Source organism: Hevea brasiliensis, chromosome 12 (genome assembly GCF_030052815.1).
Source record: "Hevea brasiliensis isolate MT/VB/25A 57/8 chromosome 12, ASM3005281v1, whole genome shotgun sequence".
NCBI lineage: Eukaryota > Viridiplantae > Streptophyta > Magnoliopsida > Malpighiales > Euphorbiaceae > Hevea > Hevea brasiliensis.
The window spans coordinates 53,560,769-53,582,387 of record NC_079504.1 but is presented as its reverse complement, the minus strand read 5'-3'; the positions used below and the strand labels follow the sequence as shown (position 1 = coordinate 53,582,387).

Genomic DNA, 21,619 nt, shown 5'->3' with positions numbered 1-21,619 from the left:
GCATAATTAGTTGTTGAAATGAGCTTAAAAACTAATAAAATGAAATAAAAATATGGGGGGGAGGACCAAACTGAAATTTCAGCCTGTTGAAGGGGAGTATGATTTTGTATGGTTTGATGGATTTGAATGAGTTTAAAAACCTTATTTAGTTGAATGGTTAGGATTAAGAGCACTAATTGTGATTAAATGCATGAGATGGATGAGTTAGGGTTTTGAATATTAGGGTTTGTGAACCAAAAATGTGAGAAATGAGCAAATGATATCTTTGACCTATTGTGAAGTGAAATAATGGTCAATTATGACCAAATGAGTTGTGTGGGAATGGTAGGAAATTAAGTTAAATTCGGAGGTTTTATGGTCATCTCTGGTGACATGACCAAGTCAACTTTGAAGGACCAAAAATGAAATTTTACGAGTCCAATTGATATGGCACCAATTGGGGATGGAAATAGACATAAAATGATACAATTTTCATTCAGGAACTATGCCCAAAAAGTGACCAAAACCTAGTAAACAAATTGACCAAATTTGGATAAGTGCAGTCTGCCATTGTACAAACTGACCAAATGAACAGTGTTTGTTCATTTAGTCATAACTCGAGCTAGGTAGGTCAAATTGACCTGAAAGTTTACCAGGGGTTAGATGAGATACAGACCTAAAACTTTCATGAAGAACACAAGTCCAAATTCTGCCAGCAGCCAAGCCATTTGGCCACCCCAAGTTGGTGACCCAAATCTGCCAGCACCAAAATTGCCCAGAAAATCTGAGTTGTTTCCAATCCGACAGCCCTGGTTCAAATGGTCATAGCTTGAGCTACAAAACTCCAATTGGGGTGATCCAAAAATGAGAATAAACTTAAGACAATAAGGAACATTTTCTATGAAGGAAGTTTTGTCAAATTCCAACAGTAGATTGACCAATGGAACAGTGCAATTAGGGACACCAAAACTGAAAATTTGACAATTTTGCTAAAAGGACTTAAGTTTTGAGAAAATGACCAAAACCAACAAATTTAATGACCAAAATGTGGTATGTGGGTGAAGTTGGAGTTCCCATACCTATTAAGCCTTAAAAAGTCAACAATTTGACTTGAATAGTGTAGTGAATAGTAACCGGAAACACAAAAACTTCGAGAACGTCGAAATTAGCACATTAAAGCTAGGTAAAAATGAAGTGAAATTTATTTTTGGATTTATGCTAAGTTATGGTACTAAAACACTGTGAAATTGTGTGTTTCAGCTGAAAAAGACTTGGAAGCTCTGAGAGACTGAGTCAAGGCCTAGAGGTGACTCACGTCAGGTCTGTGCACAGTAATTGTTGTTTAAATGTATGATTCTTGAAAATTTGATTTTTCTTGAGTTAATTACGAATTGTGTTGCCATTTATGATTGTGAATATGACTTTGAAAATTTACCAGATTTCCAAAAATTATTTGAATAAATTGTTTTGAATTGATTTTATGTTCACACTTAGCATGACAGTATCACATTATTCCTCCTCCATTTATGGGATTGAGATCGTTTATTTTCCTCCATCTCTGGCTTGCCAGTTGAGTTTGAGGTCGGGTGAGTACTCATTAGCTAGCTAGCCACCTCCCTCATTGATTTCGATTAATGGGGTTGTAGATTGCTTTGTCGTGGTGTACAACACGGCATTGATCGGAAATTTTGTGTCATGGCTTAAGTGTATATGATTTTGGCAACACTATGTTTAATAAATTATTTGACTAAATGGTGTTATTATGAGCTTTGATATTTGTGAAATGTGATTGAGAAGTATTCAAATTGTGTTTCATCGATGAACGATTTATGTATTGCATTTTAAATTTTTATTGTGCACCACTGAGTATTTTATACTCAGCGATAGCTTATTTTGTTTGTGGACCACATCAATCATTTTGTACGGGTATTATTTTATACCCTTGTAGATAATTTTGATGTAAATATAGAAATGTTGTATGTATCAATGTAAGTTGAGCAGTTGTAAATAAATTGTAATAATATTATTTTGGATTTTCTTCTGTAAATTAATAATTGTACATGTGAATTTCATATTTTATGCCTTGTGAATGGAGTTGTTAAATATTGTGAGATGATAAATATTGTGAATGGAGTTGTTAAATATTGTGAATTGTATTGTGGAATTACTTTGAAGTGATTTGAATTGAGTTGATTGAGATTTATTGGAGGTTGGGAGTTGTGAAAAATTTTTGGAAGTGTTTTTCTCAGGTATTTGAAGAACTATTTTCTCCAATTACAAACGAAACTTTGTCAAAATTTTTATAAAATTTGCGACAAAATTAAAATGGACAAAAATTTTTACTAGTATTTAAACTTTGAATAAATGGTTTTTAATTTCTACCAAAATGCTCACCACTTCCAAAATGTAAGAAAATTGTTTTAAAATCCCTTGTATGGTACTTAATGAGTTATCGGTAGGTGAAGTTCGGTAGTTCATTAAGTATTCTACGGGATCATGTTATGCCTTACAGAGGGATAAGGTGTGACAACCTATATACAAGATAACTGTGCTATCTTAGGTTTAAAGATTATATGCACTGATATGATTTATGACAATACATTGACAAGAGTAAATTCCATGTGCTTGTCATAAATGTCACTGGTTCGGCCTACTTATCATGTATAAGTGCCTATCATGTTTGTTATATGGCATGAGACTCACCATTCCATCTTATTTACATCTCATATAAATAACTTGGGAACAAACATGAATATAATCTTTCTGGATAAGTCATGTCCTTATTGTGAAGTATCCTCGATTGTGAACCTGTTTATGATACTTTGTGCTAGAAATACTGTCACTCATATTCTTAACAACTTAAGAATAGAATTTCTAGTAAAATATCAATGGACCTTTTCTATTACACATAAATATATTATATAAACGGAAAAGTGAAAATGCCTTTTATTAATAAAATATGTACAAGATACATACTAAATGATGTGCTCTAGGACATACTACTAACAAACATATAATTAAAGGTTCATTTAAGGTATTCCTTATTACTGATTGGGTGGCCATGGCATGCTATGCTAGGTGTCAACCATGGTCTATGAGATTTCTAAAGTGATTTAGAGAAATCATTTACTGTAAAAAAGAGTTTTAATGATATTAAGAGTTAATATCATTTTTCATTACTAATTAGTAATGAGTCTAGTAAGTCACACACCTACACAAATTATTCACCAAGTAAAGTATGATTTAATTAATTAATTAAAGAGTTTAATTAATTAATTAAATTGATTTGATTTGCAATAAGATTACAAAGGCCTAAAACTCAATTGCACCCTTGTATTTATAGGAAAAGTTTAACTTATCTTATTTTTAACTTTTTGTTCAATTTAGTTTAAAAGTTTGAATTGAAACTTAATTTAGCCCAAAAATTAATAAAATTAAAAAATTCAGCTTATTAATTCTTGGGCTTAAATAAAAAATTCAAGAAATTTAATACTAAAATTGAGAAATTAAATTTCTTAATTTTTTATTTAAATCAAAAAATTTAAAAAAAATTAGCTAATAAGTTTTAATTTTTAAAATAAATTAAATCTAAATTATAATTATCGAGTTAAATTAGATAAAAAATTAAAAATTAATTAATTAAACTTCTCTTGAAAATATAGAAGTTAAATTAAATATTTTACCTCAATAAACATAACAATTTAAGCGTTTATTTATAATTTTAGGCTACCGTACCATGCTAAAAATTGCATGAATTATATAAAAATCGATGAGTTTGATTTATTTAATTATTTTATTTGAATTAGTTGATTATAATTAAAAGGAAAAATTCAAAATATAAAAAATACAATAAAAACTAAATTTAATCAATCCCATTCGATTATTTAATTAAAATTGACTTTTAGAGTAAGTTGTTTTGTTTAGCTAAAAACAATATATTACAGTGCATTCCCAACGTAAGACAAAAATAAACCGTTTGGTCTTAGAAGCTATAACGCTGAATTTAGAAAAGGTCATATTGAAGGAAAAAGAAAAAGGAAATTTATGACAAGAATCTCCATGGCTGCAGAAGCCACCACCACCAAATTTCAAAACCCTGATTTCCGGCCCGATTTCCATCCTGATATATCCGTAACCGCTCACGACGGCCTCCATTTTTGGCAATTCATGATCGCCGGTTCCATCGCCGGTTCAGTCGAGCACATGGCTATGTTTCCGGTTGACACAATCAAGACCCATATGCAGGCTCTCGGTTCTTGCCCCGTTAAATCCGTCAGTGTCTCCCAGGCGCTACGTTCCATCCTCCAATCTGAAGGCCCCAGTGCCCTCTACCGCGGTATAGCAGCTATGGGTCTCGGCGCGGGTCCTGCCCATGCGGTGTATTTCTCAGTTTACGAAGTATGTAAGAAATATTTCTCTGGTGACAATCCAAACAATTCAATAGTTCACGCTGTTTCTGGGGTTTGTGCTACGGTGTCCAGTGATGCTGTATTTACGCCGATGGATATGGTGAAGCAGAGATTACAATTGGGTAATAATACTTACAAGGGGGTATGGGATTGTGTGAAGAGGGTTTTGAGAGAAGAGGGTTTTGGTGCGTTTTATGCATCTTATAGGACTACTGTTTTGATGAATGCGCCGTTTACGGCGGTGCATTTTGCAACTTATGAGGCTACAAAAAGAGGGTTGATGGAGATTTCGCCTGAGAGTGCTAATGATGAGCGGTTGGTTGTTCATGCTACTGCTGGAGCTGCTGCTGGAGCACTAGCTGCTGCTGTCACTACTCCGCTGGATGTAGTTAAAACTCAGTTGCAGTGTCAGGTACCATAATCTTCCTTGCTCCTTTATTTGCAATGCCTTGGTTTATGTAGTAGTTTGTGATTGTGAAATGTGAAATTCTATCAGAATTAAGCTGTTAGTAGTGAATCATGGAGTCATAGTTTGAAAGATTCAGAATAGAGATAGGTAAATGAATAAGGAAAATGGAAATGTGAGAATGGTTTGCAACTTTGTATCACACTGCCTATATTGATCTCCTCCACATAAAAGTGGATCTACTCTGAACTAGGTTAAAAATGCAATTTTTAATATATCATACAATATGTAAATGAAATAGTTAAAAATGGATACAATTTTGTTTATAGATAGATTTGATTAGAGTTTCAAACTCAACAATTTTAATTAAACAATGATAAGGACAAAGTTAAAGCTTGATTTATGCTTGGTTTGTGCTCAAGTTTTCTTAAAATTAAACCAACCAAGGTTGTATTCTTAATTCTCAGCTTGGCTCATTTGCACTCCTATCTATATTAAAATTAACTAATTTTTTATTCTACACTCTAGTTTTTTCTTATTTTTATTTATTTTTTTAACATTGTAAAAAAACGTCCTTGAAGATGGATACTTGGAGGTATGAGAAAGGATTAAAAAAAAATCCTTAGGAAGGTGTAGAGGGTGCTCAATGAGGATAATTCATTGTCATCAGAAGTTGACTATAGGTGCAAATTTGTGGAAGAGTGACTAGTAAGTAATTTAGGATCAAAGCAGGCCACTGTGAGTTTGGTGAGGACAAAAAGGCTATTCAGCTGACTCTACTACTCTGTGGTGAAAACTCATTGAATTTAAATAGATATTAGCTGTATCTAGCTGTTCATCTTCCTATTGTGGTAAGAGGCACAATGCACTATTCGCCAGTGTAGTTGATTCTAGATTATATTTTCTGTAAGCAGGTTACTCTCCTCAAGTAGATGCTATTCTGTGAGTACATTTGAAAGAATAAGTGGCTAATGCTAAATAACTAATTACATAAAAATCATACTCATTACCCTTCTCATCTGTAGATTTTAATACTTCTTGCAGCCCCAATTTGATTATATCCTCTGAATTTTGAAATTTCATATCAACCGTTATTATTTTCAGATCAAGTCTAACATACAATTTTAGCTTCCCATGATTCTGATTCTGTTTTCGAGCAAGCAAATTTTAGGTGGATAAGAGCGTCAGACTCTTGATGCTGAGTTTGTACTTCGTAGCTCTCCAAGTTAGCACTTTTAGAGCTTCTTCAGTGCTTCTAAGGATACTATCCAGTTTATTTGCTGTTTAGCTTTGTTTTGTTCTACCTAACTGGTTTTAGAGGGCTTAAGTTTGTATTATTGACTTTGTTGATTTGCTGAAGGACTTCAAGCAAGATTTGTTTCCTGCTTGGTTTCGTTTTTGGTTGTGGAAAAATTTTCACTCATTAAAAAATGAAAGCAGTCATGAGACCTGAAAATAGGTTCTGAATAGGCAATGATGCCGTAGATAAAGCACTGTTCCATCTATAAAACTAAAATGTCTGAGGGCTTGTTTAAATTTTCACAAGTTTCCTTATATCAGTAACATCTCATAACAAAATTATTCTGTTTTATTTCAATCCTGACAAAAGTTCATCTCTTATTTCCTTCAGTGCTTTGAAACTAATCACTTGGTACATGATCAATTTCTTAATGAGCAAAATACCATATCTTTCATTGTTCCTTTGATTTTTGGTACTTTTTTTGTTTCTTCTGATCTAAAGCACACCTCCAATGATGATTAGAAGCAGTATTTAGCTTAATCCAATAGATTACCAATGGCAGCAACCCTATCTATCCAGAATTTCAGATTTTCTGATTTGTGGGATATCATAGTAATAAAACATAGAGGATTATATATTATACTTAGAGAATAGGACATGCTATGATGAAAAGTTGGCTATTCTCTGTAAATTAGGAGAAACTTGACCGTCTCTTCTCCTTGCAACCAGGGCCTGCAATTAACTACTTATGTAAATACCACATTTATGCACTCCTAAATGAATCAGGACCCTTGTCATTGTAAGCATTTTTTTCCCCATTGTGTTTGGTGATCTTCAGTCAACTTTTTATATCCATAGAAGTTGATCTTGATGCTTTTGAAGTTTTTTTGTTATGATTGTTTGAGTGTCTTAAATTCCTAATTAGGTTTAGGCTTCCCATTTAGTAACTATTCCTATTCTAATGTATTTGATGCCTGAGTATAGGTTGCTTTATAAATAGGAAGTATTGTGTTATGCAGCAGAATCCCTAACAACAGGATCTCAAGTAGCAGAAAAAATAGAAATAGAGCAGTGAAAGAAATAGAGTTTTAGGGAGAAGAGAATAAAGAGAATGAGTGAGAAATTGAATAGTTTCTTGATATTTTTCCAGAATGGTCTTCTTCAGTTACAATAGCAATAGCTATTATTTATACAGCTATCAGCCCTTCCTATAACTGTTCCCGCCAATTACAACTTTCCTAACAACTTTCAGTTCTTCAGTTAACTACCATATACCACCTTGACTATTCTATTACTTTCACATATAATCACAGCCCCTTGTTCTCCTCATTAGTCATAACATTCCCCACTTCTTGATATCGTTCTTGTCCTTATGAATGAGTAATGGAAATTGTAATATAACAGTAAAATTGTTGCTTCCATGTCCAGAAAATGACCATTAATATGCAGCAGAAAATAACCAGAAAGATTCAAAATGTTGAATTGGATTTTTTTCTCCTGCACCATGGGGGATGAATTTCTTCCTTTGCCGTCTTGCCATTTTCCATTCTTCCTCCGTGGAGATTAAGAAATCACAGGAATAGAATCCATTTCTTTCCATTTCAGCTGAAGATATGTTGCAACGCTTTGTTTTTTTTTTTTGTACTAAATTGCTCCTTATCAAAATATTCCAAAAGAAAATCTTCACCCTCACTAGCGTCCCCAACCTTAAGAACAATAAGCCCACTAGAGCACTTTGACATCCAGTCTTGTGCTTTCTCCTTATCAACTGATGCAGATAATGTTGTATTTAGTTGAACATTAGCATCTTCCTCTTTACTAGCCTTGAATGTTTTGCCCGCAAGATTTTCGTCTTTTAATCCATCAATTTCTTATCTCCATTGTTATGGAAAGTCAATCATTATATTATTTCTTTGTATATTCTGTATTCTGTATTCCTATTTAGGATTTCTTATTTAGGATTTCTTCTTAATTAGTAGAATACAAGTATAGGAATCAATTGTATATATATACCCATGTACAGATTAATTGAAATTAAGGAGAATCATCTCTTTCTACATGGTATCAGAGCAGGTCATCTATCTAGGGTGACTATTTGTTCTCACCACCCAGCTCAGGAGAGACCTTGGCCGCCGACCGGCCGTTTCGACTCCGATCAACATTGCCGGCGTTGCCTCAACCCCCTCATTCCACCACTGTATGCTGTTGCCTGATCCAGTATACCATTAAAGAACTTCTGAGGTTTGGCTCTCAGATCTTATTTTGGTATTTTCGGTATTTGCTTGATTTGTGATTTTGGGTTATTTTGCTGATGTAAGCACTTTTGATTAACGTTTCGGTTAGTTTTCTTTGTCTCAACAAATGACAGATAATAAGAATGTTATTTCTGATGTGATTCCGGTGATGACTAAGATCACGGAACACAAACTTAATAGTTTGAATTACAGGTGGAATAAGATTTGGGGTCTATTTGCGTAGCATTGATAAAGATGATTACCTTACTAAAGATCCACCTACGGATGATACACGACAAACTTGGCTAAGGGTGGATGCTCGTTTGTTTTTGCAGCTTCGGAACTCGATTCACAGTGAAGTAATTAGTTTAATTAATCACTGCGAATTTGTTAAGGAATTGATGGATTACTTAGATTTTACGTATTACAGTAAAGGAATATCTCGTATTTATGATGTTTGTAAGGCATTCTACCATCTTGAGAAAGAGGATAAGTCTCACGGCTTATTTTATGGATTTTAAATGGGTATATGAGGAACTTAATGTATTGTTGCCTTTTAATCACGATGTGAAAGTTAATGAGACCCAACGGAGCAATTGGTATTATGAGTTTTCTTGCGAGCTTTCCTTGAGTATGAAGCGCTAAATCTCGATTCTCTCGATTAAGGATTTTCTCTTTGCATGAAACGTTTACACAGGTCCTTCGTACAGAGAGTACCCAATCTTCATAGTCTGCCAGTAGTGCTCTTATTAGCCGTAATCCAAATGGACAACAGGGTAATAGAAGAGGAAGTAGAGGAGGAATTACAGGCAACAGAAGTAATTAGCGTAATGGAGAGGCTAGTTCTAATCAAGACTCAAGACAAAATATAATTGTCTGCAACTTCAGAGGAAAAATCAGCAATTACAGATGGCAAATATGGCAGCAGATGATTCTACAATATCTTCCTCTGAGAAAACAATTTTGGTATTTGCAGAGGATTTTGCACAGTTTTTTCAGTATCAGGTATTTTTAAAGCCTACCAGTTCCCTTGTCACTGCAATGGCTGAGTCAGGTAAATTCACTACATGCCTTGTGTCTTCTTCATCCAAATGGGTTATTAATTCTGGTGCGACAGATCACATGACAGGTAATTCTAGTCTTCTATCTGCTTTGTAGTCTAATCTCACTTCCTCTACTGTTACTTTGGCTGATGGTTCTACTTCTTGTGTCATGGGTTCTGGAACTGCGAACCCGACTTCATCAATTTCTTTGTCATCTGTTTTGTGTCTACCAAAATTCTCTTTTAATCTACTTTCTGTTAGTAAACTTACTCGTACCTTAAATTGTTATGTTTCCTTTTTTCTTGACCAGTGTTTGTTTCAGGATCTTACGGCCAGCGATTATTGGTAAAGGACGTGAGTCAGGTGGTCTCTACATTATGGAAAATCAGGTACCGCGGTCGCTTGTTTGCTCTAGTATCTTAACACCTCTTGAAGCTCATTATAGATTGGGCCATCCTTCTTTGTCTATCATGAAAAAGCTATGTCTTCAGTTTCATTTTTTATCAGTACTAGAATGTGAGTCGTGTCAGTTTGCAAAACATTATCGTTTGCTTTTTGTGTCTAGAGTCAATAAACGGGCTTCATCCCCTTTTGAGTTAGTTCATTCTGATGTTTGGGGTCCTTGTTCTGTTGCTTCTAAAACTGGATTTCGTTATGTTGTTACTTTTATTGATGATTACTCTCGTGTTACCTGGTTATATTTAATGAAGAATCGTTCTAAGTTGTTTTCTATCTTTTGTGCCTTTTGTAATGAAATCAAAACTCAATTTAATATTTCTGTGCGCATATTAAAAAGTGACAATGCCAAAGAATACTTTTCAGTACAATTTCAGTCTTATATGACACAAAATGACATTCTTCATCAGTCTTCCTGTATGGATACCCCATCCCAAAATGGCGTAGCCGAAAGAAAAAATCGGCATCTTCTTGAGGTAACTTGTGCTTTTCTTTTTCAGATGAAAGTTCTTAAACACTTTTGGGCGGATGTAGTTTCTACGGCATGTTTTTTGATCAATAGTATGTCGTTTTCTGTCTTTAATGGGGATATTTCTTATACTGCTTTGTTTCCTACAAAATCTTTGTTTCCTGTTGAACTCTGTATTTTTTGTTGTACCTGTTTTGTGCGTGATGTTCGTCCACAGGTTACTAAATTGAATCCAAAGTCTCTCAAATGTGTCTTCCTTGGGTACTCCCGGCTGCAAAAAGGGTATCACTGTTTCTCTCATACTCTTAATCGTGCAGGTGTCACATTTTTTGAGTCCACTCCATTTTTTCCTCAATCATCTGTGTATGAGAGTCAGGGAGAGGAGGATGATCTCTTAATATATACTGTCCAACCAATGTCTAGTCCTCTCTCACAGCCTGTTCCTTCTGTCTCTAGACCTACTCGAACTCCCGTTGTTCATGTTTATTCCGAGGATTGAAGATTCTGACTCGGATCCTCCACGGCTATTTCGTTGGGAGATCACTGTACCTCATGCGATCATGATTACGATATAGACTTACTCATTACTCTTCGTAAGGTAAGCGTTCATGTACTTACCCTATCTCTTCTTTTGTTTCTTATAATCAATTGTCTTCTTGTTCTCGGTGTTTTGTTACTTCTTTAGGCTCTGTTCTTACCTCTAATCTTTGGTGAGACCTTTGTCTCATCTGTTTGGTATCTTTGCTATGAAAGAGGAAATGGAGGCTTTAGATGCTAATGGTACATGGGAGCTATTTGCCTTCTTGGTAAGAAAGCTATTGGTTGCAAATGGGTATTCTGATGAGTAAATCTGATGGATTCTGTCGCTAGGTTAAAAACACGCCTTGTAGTAAAAGGATATGTTCAGACATATGGGGTTGATTACTCTGATACTTTTTCTCCTGTAGTTAAACTTCTGTTCGCTTGTTTATCTCTTTAGTAGCTACATATGATTGGCCCCTGCACCAATTGGATATCAAGAATGCTTTCCTTCATGGTGATCTTCAGGAGGAGGTGTATGTTATGGAAAGTCAATCACTATGTTATGGAAAGTCAATCACTATATTATTTCTTTGTATATTCTATATTCTGTATTCCTATTTAGGATTTTTTATTTAGGATTTCTTTCTAATTACTAGAACACAATTATAGGAATCAATTGTATATATATACCCATGTACAGATTAATTGAAATTAATGAGAATCATCTCTTTCTACATGGTATCAGAGCAGGTCATCAATTTAGGGTGACTATTTGTTCTCACTACCCAGCTCAGGAGAGACATTGGCCGTCGATCGGCCGTTTCAACCCCGATCAACATCGCCGGCGTCGCCTCAACCCCCTCATTCCACCACTGTGTGTATTACCTGATCCAGTATACCATTAAAGGACTTCTGAGGTTTGGCTCTTAGATCCTATTTCGGTATTTGCTTGATTTGTGATTTTGGGTTATTTTGTTGCTGTAAGCACTTTGGATTAGCGTTTCGGTTAGTTTTCTTTGTCTCAACAAATGGCAGACAATAAGAATGTTATTTTTGATGTGATTCCGGTGATAACTAAGATCACGGAATACAAACTTAATAGTTCGAATTACAGGTGGAGTAAGGTATTAGGGTCTATTTGCGTAGCATTGATAAGGATGATCACCTTACTAAAGATCCACCCGCGATGATACACGACAAACTTGGCTAAGGTAGGATGCTCGGTTGTTTTTGACTTGAACTCGATTCATAGTGAGGTAATTAGTTTAATTAATCCTTTGTGAATTTGTTAAGGAATTGATGGATTACTTCAGATTTTCGTAAAGGAAATATCTCCCGTATTTATGATGTTTGTAAGTCATTCTACCGTGCTGAGAAAGAGGATAAGTCTCTCACGGCTTATTTTATGGATTTTAAACGGGTATATGAGGAACTTAATGTATTGTTGCCTTTTAGTCCTAATATGAAAGTTCAGTAGGCCAAACGGAAGCAACTGGCTGTTATAAGTTTTCTTGTAGGCCTTCCTTCAGAGTATGAGACTGCTAAATCTCAGATTCTCTCCAGTTCTGAGATTTCCTCTTTGCATGAAATGTTCACACGGGTCCTTCGTACAGAGAGTACTCAATCTTCATAGCTTGCCAGTAGTGCTCTTATTAGCCGTAATCCAAATGGACAACAGGGTAATAGAAGAGGAAGTAGAGGAAGAATTACAGGCAACAGAAGTAATCAGCATAATGGAGAGGCTAGTTCTAATCAGGACTCAAGAGGAGTCATTTGTTATTATTGCCATGAGCCTGGCCATACAAAATATAATTGTCCGCAACTTCAGAGGAAAAATCAGAGATCACATATGTCAAATATGGCTTCAGAGAATTCTCTGATATCTTTCTACGAGAAAACTATTTTAGTATTTGCGAGGATTTTGCACAACTTTTCGATGTCGAGCATCTCTAAAGCCTACGGTTTCACATCCTGCGATTGTTGAGTCGAGTAAATCCACTACATGCCTTGTGTCTTCTTCATCCAAATGGGTTATTGATTGCAGTGCGGCGAGATCACATGACGAGTAATTCTAGTCTTCTATACGCTTTTAGTCTAATCTCACTTTCTCTCATTATTTTAGGTGATGATTCTACTTCTTGTGTCATGGGTTCTAGAAGCTGCGAACCCGACCGTCAATTTCTTTATCTTACATTTTGTGTCTACCAAAATTCTCTTTTAATCTACTTTCTGTTAGTAAACTTACTCGTAACTTAAATTGTTCTGTTTCCTTTTTTCCTGACCAGTGTTTGTTTTAGGATCTTACGACGAAACAGATTATTGGTAGAGGACGCGAGTCAAGTGGTCTCTACATTTTGGAAAATCATGTACCGTGGTTGCTTGTTTGCTCTAGTACCTTAACACCTCTTGAAGCTCATTGTAGATTGGGTCATCCTTCTTTGTCTACCATGAAGAAGTTGTGTCCTCAATTTCAGTCTTTATCAATACTAGAATGTGAGTCGTGTCAGTTTGCAAAACATCATCGTTTGCCTTCTGTGTCTAGAGTCAATAAACGGGCTTCATCCCCTTTTGAGTTAGTTCATTCTGATGTTTGGGGTCCTTGTTCTGTTACATCTAAAACTGGATTTCGTTATTTTGTTATTTTTGTTGATGATTACTCTCGTGTTACCTGGTTATATTTAATGAAGAATCGTTCTGAGTTATTTTCTATCTTTTGTGCCTTTTGTAATGAAATCAAAACTCAATTTAATATTTCTGTGCGCATATTAAGAAGTGATAATGCCAAAGAGTACTTTTCAGCACAATTTCAGCCTTATATGACACAAAATGGCATTCTTAATCAGTCTTCCTGTGTGGATACCCCATCCCAAAATGGCGTGGCCGAAAGAAAAAATCGTCATCTTCTTGAGGTAACTCGTGCTCTTTTTTTTCAAATGAAAGTACCGAAACACTTTTGGGCGGATGATTTCTACTGACATGTTTTTGATCAATCGTATGCCGTCTTACATCCTTAATTGGAATATTCCTTATACTACTTTGTTTCCTACAAAATCTTTGTTCCCTATTGAACCAGTATTTTTGTTGTACTGTTTTGTGCATGATGTTCGTCCACAGTTACTAAATTGGATCCAAAATCTCTCAAATGTGTCTTCCTTGGGTACTCCGGCTCCAAAAGAATGCAGTTGTTTCTCTCATACTCTTAATCGTTATCTTGTTTACTGCAGATGTCACATTTTTGAGTTCACTCCATTTTTTCCTCCATCATGTATGAGAGTCGGGGAGGAGGATGATCTCTTAATATATCTTGTCAACCAATGTCTAGTCCTCTCCCACAGCCTGTTTCTTCTGTCTCTAGACCTACTCGACCTCCCGTTGTTCATGTTTATTCCAGGAGATTGGAGATTCCTGACTCAGATCCTCTACCAGCTACTTCGTTGGGAGATTCTGTACCTCATACTGATCATGATTCTGATCTAGACTTACCCATTGCTCTTCTTAAAGGTAAACGTTCATGTATTTACCCTATCTTTTCTTTTGTTTCTTATAATCAATTGTCTTCTTGTTCTCGGTGTTTTGTTACTTCTTTAGACTCTGTTCCTATCCCTAATACTGTTGATGAGGCATTGTCTCATCCTGGCTGGTGTGATGCTATAAAAGAGGAAATGGAGGCTTTAGATGCTAATAGTACATGAGAACTATTGCCTTTGTCCGCTGGTAAGAAAGCTATTGGTTGCAAATGGGTATTTATAGTAAAGGTAAATCCTGATGGTTCTGTGGCTAAGTTAAAAGCACGCCTTGTAGCAAAAGGATATGCTCAGACATATGGGGTTGATTACTCTGATACTTTTTCTCTTGTAGCTAAACTTACTTCTATTCGCTTGTTTATCTCTTTAGCAGCTACATATGATTGGCCCCTGCATCAATTGGATATCAAGAATGCTTTCCTTCATGGTGATCTTCAGAAGGAGGTGTATATGGAGCAACCACCTGGGTTTGTTGCTCAGGGGGAGTTGGATAAAGTTTGTAGGCTTCGGAAGTCTCTTTATGGCTTGAAACAAAGTCCTAGGGCATGGTTTGGGAGATTCAGTGAAGCAGTACAGGAATTTGGTATGCAAAAGAGTAAGTGTGATCACTCAGTATTTTATAGGCAATCTGAGGCTGGTCTAATTCTCTTGGTAGTCTATGTGGATGACTTTGTCATCACTGGGAGTGACTTTGCAGGTATTTTATCTCTTAAAACCTTCCTCCAAATTCAGTTTCAGACCAAAGACTTGGGATTGTTAAAGTATTTCTTGGCTATCAAAGTTATGAGAAGTAAGAAGGGTATTTTCTTGTCTCAAAGAAAATATGTCCTCGATCTATTGACAGAGACAGAAAAATTAGTTGCCAAGCCTTGTAGCGCACCAATGACTCCAACTTTACAACTGGTAGCAGGGAATAGTGAGTTGTTTGAAGATCCAGAGAGATACAGTAGATTAGTAGGAAAATTGAATTACCTTACAGTCACTCGTCCTGACATTCCTTATGCCGTTAGTGTGGTAAGTCAGTTTATGTCTTCCCCAACTATTGCTCATTGGGAAGCCTTGGAACAAATCTTGTGTTATCTGAAGGGCGCTCCAGGAAGAGGTTTGCTATATGGTAATCATGGGCATTTGAATATTGAATGTTTTTCAGATGCTGATTTGGATCTAAGGTTGATAGGAGGTCAACTACTAGATGTGCGTTTTATTGGAGGAAATTTGGTGTCTTGGAGAAGCAAGAAGCGAGTGTAGTTTCTTGATCTAATGCTGAATCGAATCTGAGCCATGGCACAATCAGTATGTGAGGTAATGTGGATACTTCAATTACTAGATGAGACAGGTTTTAAGACCTCCCTGCCTGCGAAATTGTGGTGTGATAATCAAGCTGTTCTTCATATTGCTTCTAATCCGGTGTTTCATGAGCGGACCAAACATATTGAGATTGATTGTCACTTTATTCGTGAAAAGATTCAACAACAGATCATCTTAACAGGACACATCAAAACTGGAGAGCAGTTAGGAGATATTTTCACAAAAGCTCTGAATGGAGCTAAGATTGACTACATTTGTAACAAGTTGGGCATGATTAACATCTATGCTCCAACTTGAGGGGGAGTGTTATGGAAAGTCAATCACTATATTATTTTTCTGTATATTCTGTATTCTGTATTCCTATTTAGGATTTCTTATTTAGGATTTCTTCCTAATTAGTTGAACACAATTATAGGAATCAATTGTATATATATACCTATGTACAGATTAATTGAAATTAATGAGAATAATCTCTTTCTACACTGTATATAGAGCAACCACCTGGGTTTGTTGCTCAGGGGGAGTTGGATAAAGTTTTTAGGCTTGAGTCTCTTTATGGCTTGAAACAAAGTCCTAGGGCCTAGTTTGGGAGATTCGGTGAAGCGATGCAGAATTTGGTATGAAAAAGAGTAAGTGTGATCACTCAGTATTTTATAGGCAATCTGAGGCTGGTCTAATTCTCCTGGTAGTCTATGTGGATGACATTGTCATCACGGGGAGTGACTCTGCAGGTATTTCATCTCTTAAAACTTTCCTCCAAACCCAGTTTCGGACCAAAGGCTTGGGATTGTTAAAGTATTCTTGGGTATTGAAGTTATGAGAAGTAAGAAGGGTATTTTCTGTCTCAAAGAAAACATGTCCTCGATTTATTGACAGAGAAAATTAGGTAGTAAGCCTTGTAGTGCACCAATGACTCCAAATTTACAACTGTTAACAGGGGATAGTGAGTTGTTTGAAGATCCAGAGAGATACAGGAGATTGGTCGGAAAATTGAACTATCTTACAATTACTCGTTCTGATATTGCTTATGCCGTTAGTGTAGTAAGTCAGTTTATGTCTTCCCCAACTATTTCTCATTGGGAAGCCTCGGGACAAATCTTATGTTATCTGAAGGGCGCTCCAGGAAGAGGTTTGTTATAGGTAATCATGGGCATTTGAATGTTGAATGTTGAATGTTTTTCAAATGGGCTGGATCTAAGGTTGACAGAAGGTCAACTACTGGATATTGCATTTTTTTTGGAGGAAATTTGGTGTCTTGGAGAAGCAAGAAGCATAGTGTAGTTTCTCGATCTAGTGTTGAATCCGAATACAGAGCCATGGCACAATCAGTATGTGAGGCAATGTGGATACTTAAATTACTAGATAAGACGGGTTTTAAGACCTCCCTGCCTATGAAATTGTAGTGTGAAAATTATGGTGTGATAATCAAGCTGCTCTTCATATTGCTTCTAATCCGGTGTTCCATGAGCGGACCAAACGTATTAAGATTGATTGTCACTTTGTTCGTGAAAAGATTCAACAACAGATCATCTCAACAGGACACATCAAAACTGGAGAGCAGTTAGGAGATATTTTCACAAAAGCTCTGAATGGAGCTAGGATTGACTACATTTGTAACAAGTTGGGCATGATTAACATCTATGCTCCAACTTGAGGGGAAGTGTTATGGAAAGTCAATCACTATATTATTTCTTTGTATATTTTGTATTCTGTATTCCTATTTAAGATTTCTTATTTAGGATTTCTTCCTAATTAGTAGAACACAATCATAGGAATCAATTGTATATATATACCCATGTACAGATTATTTGAAATTAAAGAGAATCATCTCTTTCTACATCCATCGTCATGCAAAATTTTTGTATCTTCAGGAAGAATGGTCTCCTTAGCATTGAAATCCTCTGTCTTCTTCTCATGGATTGTAAATTCCAATTCACTGCCAATACTCCAAGAATCTTCAGATATATGGATGTTGGTTTTTAAAGCTTGAATGGACTCCAACATCTTACCCATTTGCTCTTCAAATCTTTCCATTTTCTGATCTAAGTTTTTCACTTTCTGAATCATTTTTTCGAGCCACTCGTCCTGTCCTTTTAATCTTCTATTGAGAATTTCCTGCACTGCATTAAGAAGCTTTTGTACTAAAATTGTACTTCCATGATTCAAGAATTTCAAGAATGGGGTTTTAGTAGAAGAGGAAAAAAAAAGGTAATCTTTTATGAAACTTGAAACAGAGGCCTACCAAAGAAATAGAAGTGGAAAACCGTGGAAAATAGACCTGAAATAGAAAGAGAAAAAAATAATTGAAGGGACAGTAAAAGAAAAGTTGAGGAAGGAACAAGAATTTGAAAAAACAGATTTTTGGGGCCTTCAAAAATCTGGAATAGGGAAATTACAGAACAGAGAGAGAAGAAAGAAATAGAGGAGGAAATAAAGGGAGAGAAGATTGAGAACAGAGAAAAGCACAGAAACCGTAATAGAAACCCTAGAATTAGGATCCCAATATTCAAGAATGCAGGAAGGATAGAGATTAAGAATTTGATGGGAAGAAAAGATAAAGTTTTAGAGAGAGATAATTTCAAGAAAGACAGAAGATGAAGAATTAAGGGGAAAGAAGGAATAATTCTCAGAGAAGAAGAAGAAGAAGAAGAAGAATCAGAGGGAAGAAGAGAGAAGAGAAAAGAGTAGAAGAAACCTGTTATTTGTGAACACTACTGTTGATCTGCCATAGATGCAACTCCAATGAAGCAGTTTTCTAGTAGTTGCCCACTGATCTAACGGCTCTGGTATCACTTTGTTATGTAGCAGAATCCCAAGCATCTCAAGTGGCAGAAGGAACATAAATAGAGCATAGAAAGAAATAGAGTTTTAGGGAGAAGAGCATAGAGAGAATGAAAGAGAAATTGAATAGATTCTTGATATTTTTCCAAAATGGTCTTCAGTTACAATAGCTAGTATTTATACACCTACTAGCCCTTCCTATAACTGTTCCCGCCAATTACAACTTTCCTAAAAACTTTCAGTTCTTCAGTTAACTATCACATTACTGATAGTAATAGAATAATCACATACAATCACAGCCCTTTGTTCTCCTTATACTCTTAACATATTATTAAGGATTTGGTGACTTGGAGTGGCCATTAGCCTCTGCCTGGCTACAAGAGAAGGTGAAAAACTTAATTTTTGGAGTTGACAGTGGATGTACAAGGGTTATAAAATTGGGTTAGAGGCGGTAAACTCAATGGATTCTTGTACATATTAATTCTCTCTAAGTGATAGTTTATTCTCTCTGTGGATGCAGGCAAAAGGTTGTCATAAGGCATAAGAAACTGAATCAGGTTAAAATTGTATTATTTGTTCTTTTTGACCTTGATGTCATTGGTTTGGGCTCCATTGAGTTACCCTACTTCGCTAGCTAAAAGGTATTTCTGCTTTAATTGAAAGTGCAAAGAATGTGAATTATACTAGAAGGATTAGATCTTTAGAAGTAAAGGAAGCACTTAAGAGAATGAAAGTGAGTAAAACCTGTGGACCCGATGAAATACCAATTGAAGTATGGAAGTGTTTGGGAGATATGGGAGTGGTATGGTTAACTAAATTATTTAATAAGATTCTAAACTCAAAGAAAATGCCTAATGAATGGAGGAGGAGTATTTTAGTACCTATTTTTAAAAATAAGGGAGACATACAGAGTTGCTCAAACAATGGGGGAATTAAACTCATGAATCATACTATGAAGTTGTGGGAGAGAGTTGTGGAGCATCGACTACGTCATGATACTTCTCTCTCTCTCAATCAATTTGGTTTCATGCCCGGTTGTTCAATTATGGAAGCGATCTTTCTCATTAGAAGCTTGATGGAGAAATATAGAGATGTGAAGAAAGATCTACACATGGTTTTTGTTGATTTGGAGAAGGCTTATGATAGTGTTCCAGGAGATATCTTATGGAATGTGTTAGAACAAAAAAGAGTATCTATTAGGTACATACAAGTGTTGAAAGATATGTATAAAGGAGCAACTACTATTGTGCGTACAGTGGGAGGGGACACAAGAGATTTTCCGATCTCAATTGGATTACACTAAGGATCAGTCATAAGCCCTTACTTTTTTACATTAGTTTTAAATGAATTGACGAAACATATACAAGAGAGTATTCCTTGGTGCATGATGTTTGCGGATGATATTGTTCTGATAGATGAGACACGAGAAGGAGTCAATCGAAAGCTAGAGCTTTGGAGAAGTACTCTAGAGTCAAAGGGTTTTAAGTTAAGTAGAACGAATACAGAATACATGCATTGCAAGTTCAGTGAAGGCCAAAAGGATGATAGGGAAGAAGTTAGTTTGAATGGAGTTGTACTGTCCCAAAATAATCAATTTAAATATCTAGGCTCAGTCCTTCAAGTAGATGGGGGGATGTGAGGAGGATGTTAGTCATAGGATTAAAGCCGTATGGTTGAAGTGGAGACGTGCCATGGGAGTTTTATTTGATCGTAAGATTTTCAATAAGTTGAAAGGAAAATTTTACCGTACAGCCATACCACCGGCTATGTTATATGGTAGTGAGTGTTGGGCACTGAAAGAGTCGTATGCGTCTAAGATAAGAGTTGCAGATATGATAATGTTAAGGTGAATGAGTGGTCATACTAGACTAGATAAAGTCCGTAATGAGAGTATTAGAGAAAAGGTAAGAGTGTTGCCAATTGTAAATAAGTTGAGAGAAGGAAGATTGAGGTGGTTTAGTCATGTGAAGCGTAGACATATGGAGGCTCCAGTTAGACAAGTAGAGCACATTAGGTTAGAGGATAGAAAGAAAAAAAGGGGTAGACCTAAATTGACTTGGAGGAGAGTAGTACAACATGATCTAGAAGCATTACATATTTTTGAGGATTTAACCCAAAATCGTTTGGAGTGGAGAAAAGCGAATCCATATAGCTGACCCCAAATTTTTTGGGATAAAGGCTTAGTTGAATTGAAAGTGCATGCAATAATAAGAAGGTATACTTGATAAATATATTGATTTTGCTTCATAAAGGCAACTTTTTCTTTAATGTACATCCTAAATATTGCCTTTTGTTATGTGAATAAACATTGACTTTGCTAACATAATATTGCCTGAGCCTTTCATGCTTCCACAACGATTAGGTTTACTTCATTTTTTCATGGAACACCACTAAAAAATGAAAATAAACACTTAATTTTATTAAGGTTGTAGAATTCCTAAAATTTTGTGAGTTGCTTCATGAAATCCTATTATTCTTGGAATAAATACAGTAAATTAACAATAACTTTGTCTTCAGGGTGTTTGTGGGTGTGACAGATTTAAAAGTGGTTCAATTGGTGATGTGATTCGAACAATAGTGAAAAAGGATGGGTACAGAGGGCTCATGAGGGGTTGGATTCCAAGGATGCTTTTCCATGCACCTGCTGCTGCAATCTGCTGGTCTACATATGAAGCCTCTAAAGCATTCTTTCAAGAGGTCAATGGTAACAGTAACAGTGGCACTGTTACCTGAATAACCTTGCAAAGAAAGGGCATTTCATAATTTTCTGTTGCATCACAAATAATTCTGTACAAGTAACAAGAATCTAGCTTCACACAAGAGATGGTAAGCAACGCACAAACATCAACTTTCCAGTCTCACCCGTCTATTATTGGGCATTAGTAGTCAAATTGATTGGTCAGATAGAAGTAACTTTTCTGTACACATTGTTGTACGATAATCTTATAAGCGCATAATGTTTTTGTTTATGAAATTGTGGGTTGCACAAAACCCCATATGAGTTCTGTCCATATTTTTTCTGTGGAAGAAATTTTTGGCTTTATGATGATGGGGGTATGCTGTTACAGCCATCAGTTATTGTTTTCCTGGATATTTAAGGATTAGTTGCTGTTCGTTTTTGCTAATTGTTCATTCTTATTGATTCTTCTTATTTTCAAGCAAGCTTCTGAATGTTGTGATCGTCTCAGTGAATTTATAGAACCTTGAGTTTGATTGCTGGAGTAAGGGTGTTTTATTACCAAAATGTT

At 35.7% G+C, this 21,619-nt stretch overlaps 1 protein-coding gene across 1 annotated transcript; it reads left to right on the top strand.

Annotated features, from left to right (window-relative positions):
* The first annotated feature begins 3,943 nt into the window (after positions 1 to 3,943).
* LOC110666420 (uncharacterized) lies at positions 3,944 to 21,533 on the top strand. The gene is made up of 2 exons (XM_021827002.2): positions 3,944 to 4,800; positions 20,889 to 21,533. Exons 1-2 carry the CDS (start codon positions 4,024 to 4,026, stop codon positions 21,102 to 21,104), a joined length of 993 nt encoding a protein of 330 aa, XP_021682694.2. The 5' UTR covers positions 3,944 to 4,023; the 3' UTR covers positions 21,105 to 21,533.
* The last annotated feature ends 86 nt before the right edge of the window (positions 21,534 to 21,619 follow it).

Coding starts and splice junctions, on each gene's coding strand:
- LOC110666420 (XM_021827002.2), top strand. CDS start 4,024: ATGACAAGAATCTCCATGGCTGCAGAAGCCACCACCACCAAATTTCAA. Junction 4,801..20,888: donor AAACTCAGTTGCAGTGTCAG/GTACCATAATCT, acceptor CTTTGTCTTCAG/GGTGTTTGTGGGTGTGACAG.